Source organism: Ceratotherium simum, chromosome 15, assembly GCF_057802395.1.
Source record: "Ceratotherium simum simum isolate JZ-2026a chromosome 15, ASM5780239v1, whole genome shotgun sequence".
NCBI lineage: Eukaryota > Metazoa > Chordata > Mammalia > Perissodactyla > Rhinocerotidae > Ceratotherium > Ceratotherium simum.
This window is the reverse complement of record NC_141914.1, coordinates 25,799,521-25,823,149: the sequence shown is the minus strand read 5'-3', so window position 1 is coordinate 25,823,149 and position 23,629 is coordinate 25,799,521. Positions and strand designations below refer to the sequence as shown.

The following is a 23,629-nucleotide window of genomic DNA, read 5'->3' as shown; positions in this document are numbered from 1 at the left end:
TGACGGTGTGCTATGAATCAGTCTCATTTGCACTTGGGTGCCACATGCAGACTCTTTCAAAGCCTGGTCATGTCTGCATAGGCTAATCCAGGCTCCTGGAGGCCACACTATGATACATAAACTTGTAAGATCTAGTCCAAATGGCCTGCCAGTCTTCTAACAAAGTTGCCATGTGAAACACAAGAATGAAGTTAACAACACACATCTGAGACTTATTTGGCATTTTTGAATAGAGAAATGCCTTAGAAAACTTCTCTAGGCTACAGAGTTGTGGCTTTCTTTCCAAAACGCTGGGCAAAAAGTGTAATAGTAATGTGATATCTTCACCTTGTCAAAGGCTTTCATATATTTGCAGGAAGTGAGAAAAAAAATTACTTTTTTTTTGAACAAAGGTTTTAATTAGGAAGAGAAGGGGAAGACCACCAGAAATATCTTAGTATAGTATATTTATAGGAATGCATAACTTGTGAGATGTACATTTTGAAGTTTCATCCATAACTTAGAACATTTACTGTAGTAATAACAACAAGACAGCAGGTTATCACTTTACAACATTACACGAGTGATTTTGACTTACAAATAAAATATTTACAACGCTACCTTTACAAAACGACATTGTGTGCATACAAAATGAACAACTGCAGAAAAATTTAAAAATAATAAGACAACCAAAAACCCAGAAGATACACTTAAGGCAGACCAGCAAGACACTGAAATAATTAAGGCTGTGGAATTCTTCTGCACCTTGAAAATATAGAGCTATTTATCAATACTGTGGAGTGATTTTAAATCAATTGTTACAAGCCTGATGGAAGTATGTAGTTATATGTATATGTGTAATGGTCCCTATGGGGAAACCTGTCCACTTATGGATAAGGCCCTTTATCTGAATGGCCAGAGAAGCCCACCCCAAACTCTCAAGAGACTTGGTGGGGAGGGGTCACTCAAAACCAAGAGGTGCCAATGCAGTTTGCAAACCAATTATTAATAATTCAAATATAAAGATATAAAGACTCCAGGTAAACAAAATAACCTAAATAATGGCCCCATTATGATTCAGGCTTTGTTTTTTGGCTTTGTGGACTTCAAAAGACAGCAAATAATTCCCAAATGAGTAGAATCTAACTCTGCCCATCAGCCCTAATGGTTTTGAATGTCCCTAAATGGTTTTCCAATAGAAAAACTGACCCACCTGGGCTGTCTTCAAATGGATAGATTTCTGCATATGAGCAATAACATATACATACATATTATACACTATATACATGTACAGATGTATATATATCCATATTTTCCAACAGTTTGCACTTTGATCACTACTGTTCTCTGACTAGGATCTCATTCTGAAGAGTATGTTTTTTCACAGTCTTCACATTTGTCCTAACTACGAGTTTTACTCACCTTCCCCATAGAGTAGGCTGAAGTTTGGCAGAAACAGAAAAGCACCAGGGTCAAAAAAATCAAACACAGAGATGACAGATATGGCTTAAGTTAGTAAGAGAAGATCTATGTTTTAACTTCAAACTCATAACCACAGTCTTTGAGATGATGGTAACAGTCCCCACAAGACTCCAGGATGTGGATGCATTTCTTGATAGAAGTCTGACATTGATGGAACTCATGCTAGCTATTCCTGGGCTAGCAAATTAGCTTGCTTCAATTAAGCCTCAAGAGTTGGGAATCCGAAAATTATTTGCGCTTTTTTTCTACCACCCTCCTTTTTCTCAGCTTTCTTCACTATTTGAAATAAGAGTTACCTGAATAGTTAATCTTGATAATTTGAATAAAAACTAAACCTGACCCCATTTTAGAATCTCCCAGCAAACAGGCTGACAGGAAAACACAATAGCCTATGAGTATTAATTTCAGGCTTTCCATAAATGTCCCTTAAAGATGAAAATTTGTCTTAGAGTAATTGCTTTTTCCTCTCCTCTAACTTCTATGTATACTGAAAATGAGGAAGAAATGCCTTTCATAGAAAATATGGCCTGTGATATTTCTGTGTTCTATGTCTCTATAGATTTCTCACATGAATAATATTTTTTATTAAAAATCTCCAGTGCTATGGACAAATTTCAGCCCTTTTTAACCCTCTAGAATTAATGAAACAGCTGAGAACCTTGTGGTTTTTAGAAAAGAAATGTTAACATAGTAGCTTCCCTTTCTTAGTGGAGTACGTGTAAACCTTATCTTTCCTAACACCACTCTGGGTTTAGTCATTCATTTCTAAGTGCTCCCTAGAGCTTAAATAGTTAAGGAAAATCATAATGCAAATAAGTCCACTGAAAGCTCACATACTGTGTTTGCCTAACCCAGACTTCACAGAAATGCTACATGGGAGAGAAAGGAATAAGGCCCACTTTACTCAAAACTGAACAAGGAAGTGGTTAGTCTGTACCTTTGCCCTTATGCAGAGACCCTTACATTTGAAATAGTTCCTCCTTTATCAAATGCTTGGGACAAAGTTTTAGTTAATACACAGAAATAGCCACTATTTAGTTTATAACATATTTGCTTCCTAATTTTCTCACAAACCTAAATTTCCATGTTTTTCCACATACGCAAGAAAAACGGCAATGACTAACTCACGGGCACTAAATCAGAGATGATGGGACAGCAGATATGCAAATCCTGAAACACCTAATTATCTAAAAAAAAGGTCCAAGGTTTCCCCTCCAAAAACCAACAGTTCAATTCATTTCTGCACCTGTGAGTTTAATGTGCCTCTCATAATAGATGCCTACGAGACTCTAAAGAAATGAGCTGTGATATCAGAAAATATTTTATTCTCATTTCTGCCCTCCCAGTGAGGAAAGTGACTGTTTGGGTTCTTCTCTGTCAATTTTTCTAGAGCATAAAGCTTGAGAAGAGAGAGTGGCGGTTGCTCTGGGAGGCCTCTTACTCTTTGTGTCTGCCATAAGATACTGGAGAAAACAGTTTATTAACATAAGACTTCATCAGCTCTCCTAACCTTTTTCTGTAGACAAGCTTTTAAATGATTGAAATTACAGGCTAAGACCAAATAACATCTAGACAAAGAGCAGCTAGTATTTCCAATTAAAATCAATTTACAGAATTTAATCTCATGAGTTTGCAAATGATATCTAAAGACATGAACATTGAAAACCTGGAATGTTCAAAGTCACTATCAATAAAATTCTTAGCACTGGCATTGTGTAGCACTTTAAAAAAAATCAAAGTATTTTCTAGACCTCCCAACTAAGGTATTTTCCCAACATTCCTATGAGATGAATGTCCTTCCCTCCTTCCCCCCAACTCCCATTTTAACAATGGGGACATTCGGGGCAGAAAAAACACTTTCTGTAAGAAAGGACGAATCAGGAATAGCTGAGGTTGAAACTCAAGAATTCCTGGGCTCACCTTATATTCAGATGTTTTCATTTAAAAGATATTTTAAAATAAAGAGAAAATGCTGCAGTATCAGTCAATCTAAATACAATGAACTTCTTTATCTCCCATCCTCCCCTCTGAAAGGCACTACTATTTATAAAGGCTTTGTGAACCACAAAGCGCTAAAGCCAGCTTTTCCTCTGCTTCCTCTACTCCCCCAAGAGTGTTTATGGCTGTGAGAGACCCGAAGGACACCTCCAACATTGCAATTTTGTTCTTAAAAGTTTTCCCACAATCAGCTGTAAGTGGATATAAATTTCTTTAATTTGAAACAAATGTAAAAGATGCAGTAAGTCATTATACCTTTTAAAAATTATTATAGGTTGTCCCTGATCTCTTCCTCCTCTCTGCATCCCACCCTTACAAAAAGCCTCAAAACTCTATACAATGACTATAAGCCAAGCAACAAACTTGTGACTTGAACCAACGTTTATTTTTCCCATTTCAACTGGAAGTTCATTCCCACTAATTCCTAGTTTTGATTTCAAGAACTGCCATAATTGTAGTAGAAGTGGACTATTTTCTTTTCTCTCCCCTCTTCTCTCCCACAAAGTAATAAATATCTCTGCCAAAACAGGTATAAGAAAGTGGGTCCTACTCCTTCATGTCTTACCACAGTTGCCCACAGAGCAACCTAAAGTACATTTCCCAGCCCCATCATTTCCAACGTGCTGTGGAGAATTCTTGAACCAGGACCACTAGCTTATCCCTGTTGGGAGGGACCAGGAGCTTTGCAGACAGGGAGCCTCCCTGTTAGTTTTCTTCAGTTATCAAACTATATAAAATATACACCCTTTCTCTTGGGGCCTCTATTAAATTCATTCTACTCTAATGATTGTACTTTGGCTCCAATTAACAAAATCCTACTGCTTTTCATTTCTATGTCCCTCCTCTCCTGTCTCCTCACTTCCCCAAAAAGTGTACTTGGGGCGATTCCATACAATCTCACATCTGGACCATCCTAACTCTGATGTAAAAGCTGATATAAAAGCTTTGGCTCTAACATTCTGTCAAATGTCCTCCCCACAATATGATTTCATTAATGCTCTCCTGTGCAATCTGTGCACCATTGTCCTAGGCCCTGTCCTTCTCAAGCAGAAATTCAGCTTGTCTCCTACATGGTCATAAAAACTCAACTTGACTCATTAGGGGGCTCTGTTGTCCACAATGGATGGAACAGAACTTGCCAAGCCATACTTTATAAATATTTGGAATCCTCAGCACCTGCAATCTATCCCAGGATAAGCCCTAGGGACCAGGCTTTCTTCTTTTACGCTCTGATGAAGACATATTTACTAAAAGAGTTTTTAGTAAATATGTTTTAAATTTTAAAATATTGTATCATATAGTATTTGTATATACATACGGGTTTAAATGAACAGTATGGAGAGCTAGTCAAGAGAGAGCTCTGAGGGAGACTTGATGACCCAGGGCCATTTGAAAACTAGGAAACAAATACAGTCGAAGTCAGTTTCCATATATTTGGTTAATCCTGAAAATATGAAGTGCTATCTAGTCTTATTGCTTGTACTTTCTACTAATTTATTAATCTATAATCTTGGACAGGATGAGGTGGAGGGTGGATGAGGAAGCTGACTTTGAAACCAATGGAAAAGAATGATGAGCCTATTTAATTCTACATTTCCACTGTGAGAATAAGTGTTTTTATGTTTTAAAGTTCAGGCTTAGTTTCCACCTTTCTTTTTCATTTAGATATGTTTGTAGTTCTCTTTATCCTTCATAAACGCTCTGCTTGCACTTCTGTGCTGCATGATTTTAATTTTCTCAATCCTATTATAGGAGAGAAGCAATGCTATTAAACCTGATTTGGACAAACACTTGAGTTATATTTTTAAAATATGATTTGCATAACAGCAATTTTCAAAGCACATTCTAGAAAACAAAGAGTGTATCATGTACAAACATAAAAGGAAAACTCTTCCCCAAAAACAAAAAAAGAAAGGAAAAAATCATGAAATGCCCAGGTTTAATTTTTTTTCCCACCAGCAGAATAAAGGGCAGTTCATAATCATCTTATATGGAGAATAGACACCAGAAAGCAGCGTTGGCCTCTACGTGCAATTAGTCCTTTTAAGTCTAGGGAATTATCGGTGGCTGAGTGCTGATAAGTATTGCGATTGCAGCTAAAACTCAATGCTCTGTTAGGATGATGCATCAGATTTTATTCCATGGCTTCAAAAAGGACTTGGGACTAGGCCTTTAAAAGGCCTATATGGCTGCCTCCTTTTGGTAAGCACCCCTTAGCTTCCATAAGGAGTTAGAAATAAAGCAGGCCAACTTTCTGAGGACTGCATTCTACAGCTGTAGAAGACACCAGAAAGTGTTGTGATGTCGTTCATAGGAACTGTAGGAAAGGTTTCTATTTGCCCTTTTGTATGAACCTGTTATATTCATAACCTATTTCAAACCGAGTGTAGACATAAAAATAGCCCCACAACTCTTACTGTATTTGGACTTATTTCCTGGCAGGCTTTCCTGCCAGATTAACTCTGAGCTGCCAGTGAATTTGGGGGTAGCATTTCATATACAGAACCTCTGTTGTCAAATGCCTGTGGCCACGAGAAAAATCTTCTCGTTCACAGACTGCAAAAGGGTAACATTGCTTTCTCTTAACGCACAGGTTCTGGTAAAAGATTTCTATACAAGATTTATAAAATGCTCTAAAAAACTTGTCTTCTAATTGTGCTTAGTCAAAACAATGTAATGCTTCTGTAAATAAATTACTGTCTTAACTGGAACACTCAAAGTTACTTATGATTGATTTCATATATATCTCTATATTATAAAACTCTGAAACCTGCATTGGATATATTTTACTGTATGTGTATATGTATCCTATTAAGAAACTATATCTAAGTAATCTAAACCAGAATAGTTGACATACATGACATCTCTGTTAAATAGAACTTTTTGCTTAAAATTTCAGCAAAGGCAGAAACCTTTTATACTCACTACAGTGAGCTTAAGTTTTTCCCAGTTAATTACTCATTTTGGAACACACAACATAACAGCGAATATTCTTGTTATCCTTGCCCCTCTTTTTAATACTTTTGGTGACTCTGCATCTTTCTCTCTTCTGAATGACCTTCTGGAAAGCCCCTGGCTTTAGGGTGACTTTACTCCTGCTTAGACCCTGAATAACCACTGACGAGGTTTAAGAGGTACATCTCTCAATCCAGAGAACCGCATGGAGTGAAATAATTAACAGAATTATTTACAGACACATTCAGTCTTGCTTTGGTTCACACTGCACTTCCATGTGAAACCTCAAGGGCCAGGAGATGGCTACGTCCCTTGGTTTACCCGGTTGACAATATAGCTCTTGACATCAGGAACAGGCCGCACATCGTTCTGATGCTTGCGGCGTTCTATGAAGCACGCCAGGCGGGAGGTGTCCAGGGGGATCTTGGAGTAGCTGCCATTGTGGGGCTGCAGCCACGGATGCTGCAGGCAGGTGGCTGCCGTGGGCCGCCTTCGAAAGTCTTCCTGTAAGATCACATTGATGAAATCTCTGGCAGCATTGCTGACGCCGCAGAAGTACTCATGGGGGAAGCTGAAGTCCACCCTGCACACATTGATACATGTCTCCTCTTTGCTCTCATCCAAGAAGGGGGAGACCCCACTCAGCATGACATATGTCAGAACCCCGATGCTCCAGATATCTGTGCCCAGGGACACAGGGATGCCTTGGATCACTTCTGGGGCAGCAAACTCGGGGTTACCCAGCAGGTGGTGGATGTGGAAGTGACCTGAGATCTGGACAGCATCCTCCAAGTCAATGAGCTTCACTCGAGGCACTGGAATTCGTAGGTCAATAAGCAGGTTTTCAGGCTGGGGAGATCCAGGGAGGCAGGGAGAAGAGAAGGCAAGTTCAGATCTCTGCTTTGACTACCCGTAGAACTCCACTGGTAGCCAATAGCAACTCTGCTATTCTTTGATAAAGTCTACGGTGTATGGGACATTTCCTATGCAAAGTGCATAGAAGGCTTCAAAGAAGCTAAACTCTAAGTTTGGGCAGTACTTCAGAGAAATCGTTTAGCATTGAAAATCATGTCTTAACTACCCCTTACTTCTGCATTGAATCAAGAATAAATTATTCATTTTGGAGAACAGGGGCTTCTTTTTGAGCACCATGAAAAAGAAGGTGATATTTATTGGCTTCCTTTTATAAAATCAGATGAAGTGGTTAAAGCCTCCCTACCTTGTCTCACCCTAGACGTCATTGTGACTTTGGTGTGTTCTCATTAATTCACGAATAACACAATTAAATTGTGTGACAACCTAGTTTCTGTTTAATATTCATAAGGATTCTACTCTAGGTAAATAAAATGAATTAGAATTTACATCCCTCAAGGGTAATGACTGGCAGGTGGGACTTAACCATTGCCCTGCAAGGGTTGCTATTTCTTCTTACCTTTATGTCCAAATGTGCAACCCTGCAGTTGTGAAGGTACTGTAGAGCTTCCATGATGTCCCGGATGTAGAAAGCTACTTTTTCTTCCATCAGCTCATCATGATTCATAAGGTAGTCTAAGAGCCGGCCATCATCCATCCTGAAAGTAGGGAGGAAAAGCCAAAGGAAAATGTTTGTAAAGAAACAGAAAAATAACAGATCTGTAAGATTGCTAAGACCTATCCCATTCCCTATTATAAGTTAAGATCAATGTTGCAACACATGCATATTTTAGTTAGAGCCCAAAGTTAGTATAATGTTCAGAACTTAAATAAATAACAAATGTGGTTTGCTTCAGGGAAGAAATTTGTGTGACCTTAAGATACATTCTGTTTTGTTAACTTCTAAAATTGCTCACGAGGAAAAAGGCCTGACATCTCTTTAACGGGTGAGATTCCAAAATAGAGAAACTCTTCACAGAGAGAGAGAGAAAGAGAGATCTCAGCAATATTCTAATTAACTGGAACCTGGTGGCTGCAAGCAGCCCCACATATGTTTTGCAAATTGCTTTTATTTGTTAATTTTTAATTGGGGAAAAATGGAAAATAGGCAAAGTTTGTCCTTGGCATTCTTGACCCCTTTTTGAATCCTTTGCCTTTTGGGCAACTTTCCAATCTTAAAAACTGTGACTGAAAACAATGTACGAGGAGCCAGCCAGATACAGGGTTGAATCCTGGTTCCGCCACTTAAAGGCTGGGGGCTTGGAGCAAGTCATTTAAACTCTCTGTGTTTTGGTTTCTTCATCTTTAAAGTGCGAATAATAACAACAATAATAACACCTTCTTCATTATGAGGATTGTGCAAGGATCAAGTGAGACAAGGAGGCATTTAAGCATAATTGGTAGCAATATGCTCGATAAATGGCAACTCTTTTCAGGTACCCTGTGCCCTCTTTAGCAAGGAGTGACCAGATGTCAAGCAGTTATTCTCTAATGTGCATTGAGCTGTTGAAGGCACATCCCCAGGAAATACCCAGGCAGAGGAGCTTGAACCAGCATCAGAAACTACTTTTAAGCACAGCTGAAACCCTCCAGACAAGTTTCCATTCTCTTCTCTAGCTTCTTCCTTCCCACTGGTCTCCTCTCCTGCTTTCCTTGACAGGAGCAAAGGCTAGGACCAGTGAAGACCTCCTTTGCCTTCCTCTGACCCTGCCAGGGTGGGGTGGGAATGGTGAGCATGAAGTGGAGTGGAGTAGGATTGGGCTTATTAGATGCACCCCCCCCGAACTTCTTGGGGTGCTTAAGTGAGAAATTCATAGTAGCACTGCTCTAAGACCAGAAGGTCTCAGCCACCAAGTTCACCCTTAGAGCTCTTGGATAATGCAGACACCCAGGCCCCACCGTAGACTAGGGGAACAGAACCTCAGATGCCTGGTAGAGAAAAGCTCTAGCAGCGATTTGGATGGCTGCCTAAGGGGGGCCCCACAGTCATGGCATAACCAAGTTTTGGAAGGGTTTAGCTCAGGCATTGCCTCTCAACAAATCTTCTCTGAACCTCAAGTCCAGCCAAGCATCCTTCTATGTTCTCACAGCAACCCTCCCCTGCATACGCATGTACCATGCTTTATTGAAATCATTCATTTATCTATTGGTCTTCCTCATTAGGCTTATAACTCCTCAAGGGCAAGAACTATATCTTTTCGTCTTTGTTCCTCCCACCCTGGCCCAGGTCTACACAGCGGTTGGCACACAATGAGTGCTCAGTAAATATTTTATAAACTAGTTCAAGCCAGTATTCATCAAATTTAATCCTTACAACATCCCTGAGAAGTGGAAATAATTCTTCAGACTTCACAGATGAGGACCCGGAGGCCCAGGAAGCTAAGTACACTGCCCCAGATCACAGAGCTGGGATAAGAGCCCAGGTTCTTCATTCCAAGAATGGCATCTTTCCATTGCACTGTGGCAGCTTGGTAATCAACACCTTCTCTTGGAATGGTAATCAGCAATGTGATGGGGCAAAAGTTCCAGGTCTGCTGTACCACTTTGGTACACAAGCGACAATACCTCTTATTGGAACTCAAGTATCACATGTTGTCACTTGTAAACAAAGATAGTTCACTGTCAAGAGAATATGTCTTTTGAGTTAGGAAGCTCCCAACAAACAGGTTGGGCTCTGAAAGGCTGTTTGTAAGTGTACTTATTAATTCTTTTGTGATACTTTATATAGCTGTGTAGTAGCTGGCATGTTGTCACTTTGGTTTTGTCTCCTCTTGTTTCTTTTCAACCAATCTAAAAAGGTACCCAAAGATGTTTTCATGTTCTTTCTTTTTTTCATCATAAATAAATTTATAAGTTACTGCCTCAAAGGCCCCCATACACAAACACCTTGACTAACAAGAGCAAGACTAAAATGACAGTTGAAAAGCTGTAAATGGAGGTGCTTCTTTGCTGAACATCAGTTCATGTGGAGCCATACACAGCATCAGTCTTCAGTGCAAATGTCTGTCTTCTCTTCAGGCCCAGGGCCCCATTAGTACCGATCAGATAACATTTCTATGAGGGCTCAGTACTCTGAAAAGACTGTTCTCTTTAGCTTCTGTAAGATCTCTCTGAACCACAGAGCATGATCTCTTCCTAGCTTGGGGAAATAGTGGGGAGCATGTGACCTTATTGCTCTATTCTGGCGCCAAGTATGTGGGCCCAAGTGTATGGTTGCCTGAGTCCCTAGAAAATCTGGAATGAGTGCAGTGTTATGAAGATAAGGTTCTACCCTAAAAGGAATCTCTTGGGTGACAGACTGGGGATGCTATGGCAGTGGAATGATGCACAAACTGCTCTCTTCCATTTCAACTCCACCCATGTCAATAAGCCCACTGTCAAGCTTTTTCTAAACTCCGGCCCAGCCCAAGAGTCCATAATAGAAAGAAAATGCAAATTGGAGAAAGATGTGGGTTCAAGTCCCAGCTTCACCATTTCCTAGTTTCAAGGAGTTAGTTTTAGTTAACTTCCTTATTTTTTGATTCTCTAATCTATAAAATAAGAATAACATTTTAATTTATTTATTTAAAAATATTTTTTTTGCTGAGGAAGATTCGCCCTGAGCTAACATCCACTGCCAATCTTCTTCTTTTTGTATGTGAGCCACTGCCACAGCATGGCCACTAACAGACGAGTGGTGTAGGTCCACGCCTAGGAACCAAACCTGGGCTGCTGAAGTGGAGTGCACCAAACTTAACCACTAGGCCACTAGGGCTGGCCCAAGAATAACATTTTTATGCAATGGAGGAGAGAGTGCATGTGACATACAACACTTTGTAAACGATAAGACATTGTATAAAATGTAACTGCCTTGTCCATCAATTGTGGGCAATAAGTAACCCAAACATCTGGGGACCTCCTTAGAGAGATGACACCTGTACTTACAGTTCCAAAATCAGGATGTAGGATGTGGGGGACTCATAGGTGTCATGCAGAGTGATGTACTGGGGGTGCTGCAGGTGCTGAAGGAGGGCAGCCTCGTGGGCAGCCTGCTCTTTTTTCTTCATTTTTTTGCTAACGAATTTCACGGCGACATCTTTGCGGGTAGCTTTGTGAATGCACTTCTTGACTATGGAGAAACGGCCTCTGGAAAACAAAAGGGAGACAGTGTTTTGCCAAGATTCATCAATCAGCTAGGTATCATTTTATTCAAGGATGTCTAAAGTTTTATCCGAAGTGGTCAGACAGCAACATTTTACTAGGAATCCTGCTTTCCTGTATTTTTAATTATCATGTTATCATTCAGAAAAGCCATTTTTCCTTCTTTAGATTTAAGGTTCTTTGAGATTTGAAAAACTAACAAATAATACTTTTTAGTCAATATATTTCTCTGTCTTTTTGAACATCAACCACAGGTTCAGTTTTCTAAACAGTATATTTGTATAAAATGCAATAATAACAACAGTAACGATGTTAAAGGTGGAATTCTGCTCTATGATAATTTCAAAAACATGTTTTAAAGAGGCAATTTTTTCATTTTATTTTGTATTTATCTTTTTATTATGAAAAACATCTAATATACACAAAAGTAGAGGGACTAGCATAGTAGATCTTCTATGCACTCAGCAGTCAGCGTCAATAATTATCAACATTTTGACAACCTTATTTCACCTATTCCTTTCCCACCATCTGCCTTTTTTTTCTGGAGTATTTTAAACAAAATCCAGATATCATGTTATTTCACTCATAAATACTTCAGTTTGCATCTCTATTGACAAGGACATTTTAAGATATATAACCACGATGCCATTTTCACATCTAACAAAATTAACCACACCTAAAATAGACAGAATGGTTCCCAGACCCAGCTGTAGCCCTATGGAAGGAAGTTAAGAGAGTGAAATAGAAGGGGAACTGGTCAGCAATGAAGCAGAAAAAGGGAGGGTCCAAGAGGTGAGAAGGCAGTGCCATCCAAGGCCCATCCACGAGGTGCACTAACCCATGAGCACAGGAGGAAACGGTTGGCAGAGCAGTCCATTCCTCTAGCAGAAATCGATGCATCAGACACCACGGAGTATGGTTCCCCTGCCCTCAACTATGCTGGTGTCCCCAAGAACAGAAGCACTCTGTTTCTCCCTTTCTAGAGAATAAACCTCCAGCCTTCTCCCAGATGGGGAAGGACAATCATACAGCTATCTGAAGCTGGGAGGAGATCTGGAGCCACAACTTCTTCTCACACTGAGTTCAGCCAATCCTTCCAATGTTAGCATCCTCTTTACACCTATTTCCAGAGGAACTTGGTGCTGCCAGTACCTGAGCCATTGGGGAATTCTGCTGCAGAAGTCATACTGGCTTTCACTAGACTCCACCACTGACTTGGATTGAGTTTTCGCAGATCTCCTAGGTCATTTGTCACTCTTTCACCTGTTTTTCTGCTTTTAATTCTTTATTGTTGTTGTCTATTCTTCCGAAGTCCTTATCCTTATGTACCTGCTTAAAAAAATTCCTTTACTGTAGATTTAGTGAGGTCTCAGGAGGGAGTGAAAATAGATGGCTGTGTTCAACCTGCCATCCTTACCTGGAGGCCTGGTGCTGCTACCTTTCTGGATCCTGTACAGGTAACCTATCAGCATTCCCAGGGGACAACTCCCTGAGCTTCTTTACACTGCAATGGTGCCTGTCTAGTTTATTTCTGCTTAAATATGCTGTGCTCAAGTGCTCTTTGCTTCTATAATGGGCTATAGGAGTGAAGATATTTTTTTTTGTACCATGGTTTTTATAATATTTAATTACTGGAGAGCTATTTTTAACAAGATAGTCGTATAGGCCTAGAATTCTAAGTTTAGGTGTGCTGGAGAAAGTTGACTCACTTCTATGGCCCTGGTACAGATATCTTTCATGTGTCTCATGTAAGTATCTACGTGTTTTACTTCTACTCTGTTACCCTACAGCATTTTTAACGGATTTTCTGAAAATATGAGGACTATACTTAAGAGAGAAGAAAAGCTTCAGGTTATTGGAGATGAGATTTTTGAAAAACCATTGATTGCTCTGAACAGATCAGAACACTGATTTCCCCTTTGAGAAATATCAAAACATCCATCTCTTCTAGGTAAAACATGCCCTTGCCTATGGTTATCAACAGCAAATGCAGGTCTCGGGGAGGAATTAACCAGTGCATCTGGGTGATGAGACCAGTTTCATTCAGAACTAGGTGGGGATTTGATTTGCTCATTTTTGGGGTCATATCTAGCTTCACGAATTTCAATACAATGGAGCAAACTAGATTTCAATTACTAGGGCCTATTTTTGACAAAAATTGCTGTGATGAGAAACAACATATGCTGATAAAACAAGCAAAGGCTGAGAGTCAGGTGACCCAGGAGTTGAATTCTGTCTACACTTACTAGTTGTGGGGCCTCGAGAAAGTTACTTAACTTTCCTTTACCGAAAGTTTCCTTTACTGGAAATCTACTCAAACACTACCTCACGGTGCTGTAAGGATTAGATTAAATACCTTTTGTATAATATCTGCATAGTATCCATAACACTATAGATACTTAATAAACATCATCGTCACCATTATTACCACATAAATTTCCAGTGGCCTTTTTTTTTCTCTGTTTGGCTACACACAGAAGAGGGGAGAGCAGAGCTAAAATGGGTTTGTGATGAGAGGTGTTTGTACTGAATGGCAGTGAGTTACGTTGTGACTCTGCCTAAGAAACAGGAATAAGGAACATCTTGGCTTTCTCCAAAGCCTCTGTCACAACCACCCCACTTAGGAAATTTATGCTTCATTGAGAGACGTCAGTCGAAGATGGAGATGACGCTAATGGCCCATTGTGAGTGGCTGCTCTTTTATTTATACGTCTAGGGTGGGTGGGTGACTTGCAAGATCTACTTGCATTCTCTCACCTAGACCACCTGGAGCCCAATGCATGCACAGGGTAAAACCCCCTTTTGTTCCTTTCCATCAACTATTTTGTGGGACAGGTGATAGATTTTTTTCATTATCCTGTTAAAAATCATATTTTTATCCTTTTTATTTTTGAGGACACACTTTTCTAACCAAAATACTGAAAGAAAGAGAGAGAGGGAGGTGTGTGTATGTGTGTGTGTGTGTGTGTGTGTGTGAAGGGGGATATTGGACTAGAAATATCCATAAAACAATGTGCTTGACATATGAACATATATGAGACCTGTACCCAACAAATAGTGATTATACATTCTTCTCAGGGACACACGGAACCTTTTATGCAAATTGACCATGTACTACTCATAAAGCAAGTCCTAACAAAAATCAAGCGATCAGTATTATATAGACCAAGTTCTCCAACCACAATGCAATTAAATTAGAAATCAGTAACAAGAAGATAATTTCTTAAAATCTCAGACATTTGGAAATTTTAAACATTTCTACTACAATTGGGTCAAAGAAAAAAATCATAGTTGGAAGAAAAATATATAGAACTAAATGATAATGAAAATGCCACATATCAGAACTCTGGGGATGTAGCTAAAATTACACTTTGAAGAAAAGGTTGAGCCTTAAATTCTTATATTAGAAAAGAAGAAAGACTGAGAGTTGAGGAGTGAAGGTTCCAACTGAAGAAGTTAGAAAAAGAACAATAGAAAATACACATAAATATTCTAGTTTTTCCTTATTATGGAGAGAATGCACTTAGTAAAAGAAACAACAACAAAAGCAAGCCATTAGTCTGATGTGATGTTAAGCGTTCATGAAGGAAGGAACAGAAAATGAGGTCATTACCTTCCAATTTCATTCAGCTCAGTATAAGCTGAATCAAAATTTTCCTTCCAACAAATGGTGGCGCCATCGGCAGCAGCGTCTTTGGGAGAGAGAAAAATCATTTAGGATGTTGAGGATTATCACATGAGAACAAAGAAAAGGTTAACAGCAAAGCTCTAGCATCACCCCAGAGCAATTCTCATGACTAACTAGGGGGCCTCACTCAGTGGGAAAATGCCACGATTCTCTGAAATGTTATTTTAAAAATATCCAAGGGGAAACTGACATGACGGAGTCAGACTCCCTGCGCCACCTACGTAAACAAAGGGAAAACTTGGGACAATCAGAAAAGTAACTTCTGGATATTTTTAAAATAGACATTTGGTAGAAAAAATTGAAAGTGAGAAAGAAAAACACTTTGAAGGCTAGAAAAGCCAGTGGAGTCAGCGTTGGAGGGAGGAGGCAGCAGAGAGGATGGGGCAGAGTTACAAGGCCAAGGAGAACAGGAAAGGATGAGCTCAAACATTCTAAAAACTACTCTTTCTCACCCCGCTGTCCTCAGGCATTAGTGAGCTTATCCGGTGTACTGAATGATTTAGCTTGACCCAAAATATACGTCTGCGTAGAGTCTTTGGCAGCGTTACCTTGTATGACGTGTTAATTCCCTGCAATGATTTAACACACACACAAGCACGCACACCAGTATCTGTGTGTGTGTCTGCCGGGGACCGATGCTTACAAGAAGCAAAACATGAAAAGTGGTCATCCCTGGGCAGGATTTAGTTGGTGGCTTGACAGGAGAGGAACGGGATCAGAAAAGCCGTTCCTCTCCTCTCAAGCCACCAACTGTGACCCTTCTGGTCACCTCAGCTGCCCAGAGCACAGCCGGCTGAGGCTGAAGGTGCCGTATCCATATTGAATGCTGAGGAAACAGAGACCCAGGGCTAAGGTTTCCTAGTGAGTCACAGGCCCATGGGAGCAAAGCCATTTTGAGGAAGCTGAGCTGGCCTGGTGGTGGGAACAGGGCTGGGGAGCGTTTGCAGATTGGCTGAGGGCGGGGCTGTAGCCCGAGGCCCTAGAGGGTTTCCCAAGCCCCTCTGGAGACTCCGGGATTCCTTTAACCCACAGAGACACAGGTTCATTGCCTTTTAAGTACAGTGACCTTCTCTCCCCGCCCAACACACACAGTCCACTCCCCTGTACTGCCGAAAACCTCACAACTTGGGGATTTCTTTAGGCTAACAAGTGTCCTCCTTCCCCCAGGGACCAAGGTGGCTTGGTGAGATAGTGACTAGATGGGCAAAATAAGAATCACCTTTGTAAAATACTCATGTGTAGCTAGTTACATGTATATCTTAGTTAATTATTCAACACATCTACATAAAAATATATTAATGTTGAACAAAGACATTCGGGGAGTGTTGGGGGTGGGGAAACTATCAAATATTCATTTTGATTCAAATCCTTCAACCATTGCCTTCCTCTCCCCATTTTAATTTGGTGAGTGGGGCTGTCTCTCATGCTGAGGGACACTTATGCCTGGCAGGGGTTCCCAGGGAAGAGGAGGCTTGGTGTTCCTGGAGACACACACGGGTGCCCAGGGTAGACGTCGGTGGCAGATCTAACTTTTGCTCCAAGACACTTGAAATTACACTTTGTGGAAACACTCTTCATCGGGCCTCTGAAATGTCACTTGACTGAAGCTGCCGAGCAAATCCAGGTCACCTCTTGCTTGGTGGCCCAATGTGCCAATGAACAGCCAGTGCCCGTGAGTGCGTGATAGCTGGCCTGGTGCCTTTCCTCCACCCCCTGGTGTCTTGGGCATGGCTGGGACTCACCGTATTCTGGAAGTCGCACAAACTCCGAGGGCTCGCTGGGAAGGCTGATCCCCCAGGGGTTACTGGCACTGACTCTGAACTGATAAGGACTCCCGGGACTGAGGTCTTCGATGACGAGGTAAGTGTCCAAGGTCGAAGCCACTGACTGCTGCCAGGCCTGAGAACCTGTGCACAGTTTCCGAGGAGGGGGAAAGAGAAAAAGCCAGAGGGACATTGTTTCAAAGACCTTCAGCAAACAAAGAAAGGAAAATTGACACATTCCATTCAAGGGACAGTCGTGGTCACTGTGTCGGACTCTGAAAGCCAGTGGGCCAACCGTGGCAGGTTTGGGTTCAGTTCCTAAATGACTGGACATATCATGAGCGGTGTGGGAGCAGTCGGCCTATAGATTCTGTTCCTTTTCACGTGTGCACGTGTGAGTGAAAAGACAGATCATACAGAATTTACAGAGGAACATGTGGCAAATTTTTAATAAAGCCAGAAAAATATACTATAAATTAATAACAAAATGAGAGAAAATATGCATTTGGAAATTGAAACAAAATAGAAATGAACATGTATGAGCACGACATACATGTAAAATACTGTGCAAGGGTCTCCACATGATTCTCTCATTTAACTTTCTCACTTAAACCCACAGAAACCCTATGAGCTCATAGGGTTTCATGAATCTCATTATACAGATGAAGAAACCAAGGCTCAGAAATATTAAACAATTTTCCCAGGAGAACTTCGTTAATAAGATGAACCAGGAACCGAATAATGTTGAAGTAAATACAAACTTTGTGAAATGTGTCCCTCAGCTCAGCATTAATACCTTTGTGCTGAGTTGGGAGACACAAGAGTGAATGGCTTAAAAAAGATGCAGAAACAAATCGCTTTATAACTGCACAGGGAATGAGGGAAGAAAGAAGAGTTAAAATAGTAAGAGCGATGGAAAGGAGAGTAAAAATTTTGGTGCCGGGTGCCAGCAGTTGGCTTTCAATCCAGTTGTGTAATTCATCAGGTGGTTCAGAGACCTGTGATTAACAATTAGAGCTGCCTGGCAGCTTCTGAGTTTACCTAATTCTTCTTGATCCTAGGAGTCGGGGTCAGTTTCTAACTGCTGAGAACTGTATGCACTCTTAGCAAGCAAATGTAACAAATTTTAAAATTGAACAATTTAAAGAAGTCATTATATATATATGACATATTGTGTGTGTGTGTGTATATATATACACTATATATATACATATATATATATTTCATGATCTCTAGATTTTATCTGGGGTGAGGGTGGTGGTAAAGCTCTGCTCATGCTACCCTAGTCATTACTCTGGGAGAAAGATCACAAATTAGCAAACCAGAGACCTGGGTTCTCAGTGCCAGCTCTGCCTCTTACCAACTCCAGCCTCATGTTTCTTAACTTTCTTTAGGCTTTAGCCTCCTCATCTGTAAAATGGGCCTGATTGTCCCTGTCTGGGTGATTGGCTTGTTAAGTAGGGAAGCGCACGTGAAGGCACTTTGAAACCAGCCACAAGTCATCACCATTTTGGCGAAACCCACTGCCCCATGTTTGAGATCAGAAGGTGGCTGTGGACTGGCCCTGAGGCCTCTGTGCTGAGCTGGAAGATGCAAGAAGGAACAGCTGATGAAAAGCACAGAGGCAAATAGTTTTACGACTCTGAAGGACTTTATGAGGAAGAGAAGACAGAAAGAGAAGAGCCGGCGGAGATGGCCCACCTTCCTCTCTGTACTCCACAGTGTACCCAGAAATGGTGCAGTTTCCCGTGCTGGATGGGGGCAGCCAGCGGAGAATCACGGACGTGCAGCTTCTCTCCTGGGCAATGGGGCGGTTAGGGGCTGCTGGAACACCTACAGGACAGAAATTAGGGTCAAGTGCTATTTCTGCAGAACTTGGCATTTCACACCAAGATCGAATGTCACCTAGGAAATGTTACCTAACCTGCGTCTCAAAGTTTTCCTGTGACCTTCTCCACCAAGTGACATAGCTCTCTCTAGGCCCGAACGAGACCTGGGAGACACACCTTGCTGTCGGAAGTTCTTCCTCGGGCTAAATACTGCACAATGGAGATAAAACTTCTTCAGGAAACTACGCAGGAGGTATATGGTAGGCCACGGACAGCTCTTAGCAAAGATTCGTTCTCTTCCCACTTGCTAGGACTTTACTTTGGAATTTTCACAACGGACCTTTCCTTCCCCAGGTCTCAGAGAGCTCTTGTAGTGTCCACTTAAAATGTCAGACTAACACAATTCATAGAGACACAAAGTAGAACGGTGGCTGCCAGGGGCTGGGGGTGGGGAGGGAGGAATAGGGAGGTGTTGTTCAACAGAGACAGAATTTCAGTTTTGCAAGATGAAATGAGTTCTGGAGATGGATGGTGATGATGGTTGCACAACAACGTGAATGTACTTAACGCTACTAAGCTGGACGCTTAAAAATGGTTAAGATGAGGTCAAATACCGTATGATTTCCTTCATTAAGTAGTAGATAATAACAACAATAAACAAACACATAGAGACAGAGATTGGATTGGTGGTTACCAGAGGGGAAGGGGGGAGGGAGGAGGGTGAAAGGGATAATTCAGCATATGTGTGTGGTGATGGGTTGTATTAGTATTTGGGTGGTGAACATGATGTAATCTATGCAGAAATAGAAGTATAATGATGTACACCTGAAATTTATACAATGTTATAAACCAATGTTACTGCAATAAACAAAAAATTAAAAAAAAAATGGTTAAGATGGTAAATTTTGTGTTGTGTGTATTTTACCACAATTAAAAAATAAATATTTGAAAAAGGATAAAAAAATATTTGACTAACAAAGAGACTGTACCTTGCACTTTAACTGTGGCTGATGTCGATGTGGTGCCGTGGTCATTTGTGGCTATGCAGGTATAAATCCCGCTGTCTTGGGGCATCAGATTGCAGATCTTCAAGGTGATTTCCCCAGAATCACTAGGGACATGAAAAGGAAGTCCTTCAAACTATAGTAATAAGACAATTGACTGGTAAAGGGTTCACACCTGGTGTGCGGGCTGAGGAGGCCTCAGCCCCTAGGTCTAGTCCCAGGTCTGTTACCTTCCTGTGCACCTTGGGTGATGGCCTTGCCTTTACATCCCCAATTCCTTACAGAGGAAAGAGATTCTTGCATGCCCATCTCTCAAGTTTGTTGTAAAGGAGTAAAGTGAGAGAAGAATTAGGACATGGTTTGAAATATATCAAGTTTGAGACGGGTCTTGGTCCACGACATCACTAGTATTATTACCACCAGCAACTTCGTCCTAAAATATTTTCAGTCTCACAGATCAATAATGAATGGGACAAGAAAATGGAAAGACTGAAAGTGTTCAAGTATTTCAAATTCTACATGTGGGACCCTCAAAATAATTAAGTGAATTAAGTAAAGGGCAAATTCCTCCACTAAATGATAACTTGCCCAATAATCCCAGTCTGGGCCAGGACGTCACAAGGGAAGAAGTGCTCTGAAAGGGTTCAATGCAGAAGTCACAGCTCCACTCCCTCCCCGCCGGTTGTGACCTATCCTGGTGATCTTCATGATTCTCACCAAGCACTGACTCTCACACTCAGCTCCTTGAGTCCACTGATATTTTAGGACCTGGCCACAGAGTCTCTGCTGGGAATACCAATTCACACGCACAAAGGTTAAGTTAATGGATGAAAGTGTCTTGATCCTAAGTGTTTCTTCCATAAATGTTTCTTTTTTTTTTTTTTTTTTGGTGAGGGAGATCAGCCCTGAGCTAACATCCGTGCTAATCCTCCTCTTTTTTTTTTTTTGCTGAGGAAGACCGGCTCTGAGCTAACATCTATTGCCAATCCTCCTCCTTTTTTTTTTACCCCCCCAAAGCCCCAGTAGATAGTTGTATGTCGTAGTTTCACATCCTTCTAGTTGCTGTATGTGGGACTCGGCCTCAGCATGGCCGGAGAAGCGGTGCGTCGGTGCGTGCCCGGGATCCGAACCCGGGCCGCCAGTAGCGGAGCGCAAGCACTTAACCCCTAAGCCACGGGGCCGGCCCCTCTTCCATAAATGTTTCTTGAGCATTTAGGGCTTGTCCACTGTAAGCAGTAGTACACGGTAAAGTTCATAGTTAGTAGCAATAAAAATCAACAGAACGATTGGGAGGCAGTCAACTAGGTTTTCTTAGACAGCCTTTTTGTGTACAAGCGTGCTTGTGGCTGGATTTTCTGTTTTCTATTGCACACTTTGGAGTGAGTCATTTTTTTCCTTCTAAGAAAATTGTTCTTAGGTTACTAGAGGAATCAAATATATCACTGTTTCACAGGACCCTGAGGGGCACAAAAAACACTTGGATGTCTAGATGTGAGGACCACACTCCTACGTCAGGAGCCTTTGCCACTTCTCCTGACGTAGAGATTCCCTTCAGGATCCTTAGGGAAAGATCAATTAACGGGGTGAATGAAAGGCAGTGACTGTCAAAGCTCTTCAAAAGTATGGTTCAGGCTTGACCTGAGATATAAAGGTTTATGTTTTTATTTGTGTAATGCAGGTCCAGAATGCAGTCTTCCCAAACTGTTCTTGTTGGTTCCACGTATGTCTCCATGATGCTGAGCAACATGTGAAAATGTGCTGGCCATGACCCCAGATGTCCATCAGGCTGAGTGGCAGGTTGTAGTGAGTGGCTGAGGCTGTGCTAAAGCTCACAGCCCCAAGTACACTGTCGTGTGCATGCACTACTGTGAGTGTACACTACCGTGAGCCACCTGTGGTTTCTGAATCAATCACTCTCCTAATCAAGGCCAAGTGTTTGCACTAGAATAGGCTCCAGGCAGCTCTTCTCTCGGAGAGATTAAGAACAGAAGCTGCATCCCAGACTTAGCCTCTGGGTGCTGCACCAAGGTGCTGGGGGTGCTAATGGGAGGCGATCAGCTTACCAGGAGGAGACGGTGTATGTGGCTGAGCTGTTGTCAGTGTCAAGGATGTTCTGGTCTGGACCCTTCCAGGTGATGGTGGGCTTCGGCCTCCCACAGACTTTGCACTGCAGTGTCACTGTGTCTCCAAGCAAGCAGGTCACATCCACTAAGGGCACAAGGAATTCTGGGGCCACTGTGGTCAAATTGACATAAATTTGCATCGAGAACAAACTTAGAATAAAACAGCCATTTTATAACACAACATTCTCATTCCCCACCCATGGTGTATAATGATTCCAATAACCTTCAGCTTAACACTGTTGTCATCTGTGCCCCATGAAAAAGTATTTTAAAAGTAATAAATGTTTATTGTAGAAAAATTAGGAAATAGATACACAAAGAAAAGGAAAAGTTCCATGACGTCATGATCCAGAGGTAACTACTCTGAACATTCTGGTATATATATATATATATATATATATATATATATATCCTTTCAGGCTTTATGTAAACACACTTTCTCTTACAAAAAATTGGATCCCATCATACATATTGCAAGTTGTGGTCTTTTTCACCCTCTCAGTTGATCATCAACACCTCTCCTTCTCCGTCAGTACAGACCTCTGGCACCACTGTTTAAAGGTTCTCCTTCCGGGCCGTATTTGCCGTAAGTTATTTAACCAACCCCATGTTCTAAATTCTATCATTTTTTAACTCACCTTCTTGGATGAAATTTGGATTTAAGATCTGAAAAACACAAAGAAACAGAAAATTGCTTAAATCCTAAACTACTAAAAGAGAACAGGAGACTTTTACCCTATTGAGTAAAAAGAAAGTGCAATTTAGGGAGCTGAAGCCGGGAGCCCAGCCTCTGGGGTTTGTGACCGGGTCACTATAAAGTAAGGGCACCCGGCTGACTTTCCTGTCTGGTTGTTCACACCCCTCTGGGCGGCCGGGGAGGCAGGTTTACGTGACTGTGAGTTCTGCTGGCTGCAGCTGGCCTTTCTGTCCTCCATCGCCTCAGCTGCTCTCCCCTCCGTGCCATATGCACAAAAACCCATTCTCCACCCACCCCCATTCAATATGTACTCGAGCAACGTGATGGCACTGAGTCTTCCCAGCGTCATGAATTTTCAAAAAGAGGATCCAACTCCTATCAAACTGGACAGACAATGGACATTAACTAGCCCAGTGGTTTCCTTCCAAATGTACCCTTTCCCTCTAGGCAGGGAAACTTCTCTTCAAGCAGCTAAATTCAGAGCTTGTCTGGTTGAAGGAGAAAGAGAGAAGTCCCAGCCATCCATCCTGTCCCCAGCACGGCCTCCTGCAGCCCAGGCCTCTGTAGGGCAACTTGAAAACCACTGACCTAACGGTTCTAGCCCTTTTGGCTGCTTAGGTAAGAAAATGGAGACTTCCGGCCAACTAAGTGACTTGTGTGGTCACGGGGCCCGTTGGCAGAGGCACTGCTGGAGCTCTCTGCACATCCCGTGCTGATGCCTCATGACACCGTGGATCTTCACAGAAGGGAAAGCCTTCCAGCTGACTAGCCATGCTGGAGATACCCCTTTTCAAGAGGATGGTCACCTTGATTTCCCCCCATCTTTTGTATTACCTCTTATCACATAAGTCCGGGTCAGAAAGTCTGGTGGGGTGAACAAAACATGGGCTTCAGAGTCAGGCTGGGGCTCACCTCTTTTGTTTGATGTGATTTTACGATACTTAAAATTTACTAGCATCAATTTTCTCCAGTATAAAATGTGGATAAATAATAACTAGTGCAAAGTGTTATCACAAAGATTAAATGAAATAATGTACGTCAAGTGCTTAGCACAACACT

The 23,629-nt window shown here is 41.5% G+C and overlaps 1 protein-coding gene across 6 annotated transcripts in view; it reads right to left on the bottom strand.

The window, feature by feature from the left end:
• Positions 1-397: 397 nt before the first annotated feature.
• KALRN (kalirin RhoGEF kinase) overlaps positions 398-23,629 on the bottom strand; it is a 633,526-nt gene continuing 610,294 nt past the window's right edge. For all 6 annotated transcript variants that reach the window (XM_014783031.2, XM_087439715.1, XM_087439716.1 and 3 more), the window contains 9 exons: positions 22,512-22,539; positions 21,814-21,985; positions 19,736-19,857; positions 18,619-18,750; positions 16,897-17,061; positions 15,080-15,158; positions 11,251-11,451; positions 7,847-7,985; positions 398-7,263 (listed from right to left, as the gene is read on the bottom strand). In XM_014783031.2, the coding sequence (XP_014638517.1) occupies positions 6,718-7,263; positions 7,847-7,985; positions 11,251-11,451; positions 15,080-15,158; positions 16,897-17,061; positions 18,619-18,750; positions 19,736-19,857; positions 21,814-21,985; positions 22,512-22,539 (1,584 nt within the window). In that variant the 3' untranslated portion in view covers positions 398-6,717. The remainder of the gene's footprint in view (positions 7,264-7,846; positions 7,986-11,250; positions 11,452-15,079; positions 15,159-16,896; positions 17,062-18,618; positions 18,751-19,735; positions 19,858-21,813; positions 21,986-22,511; positions 22,540-23,629) is intronic.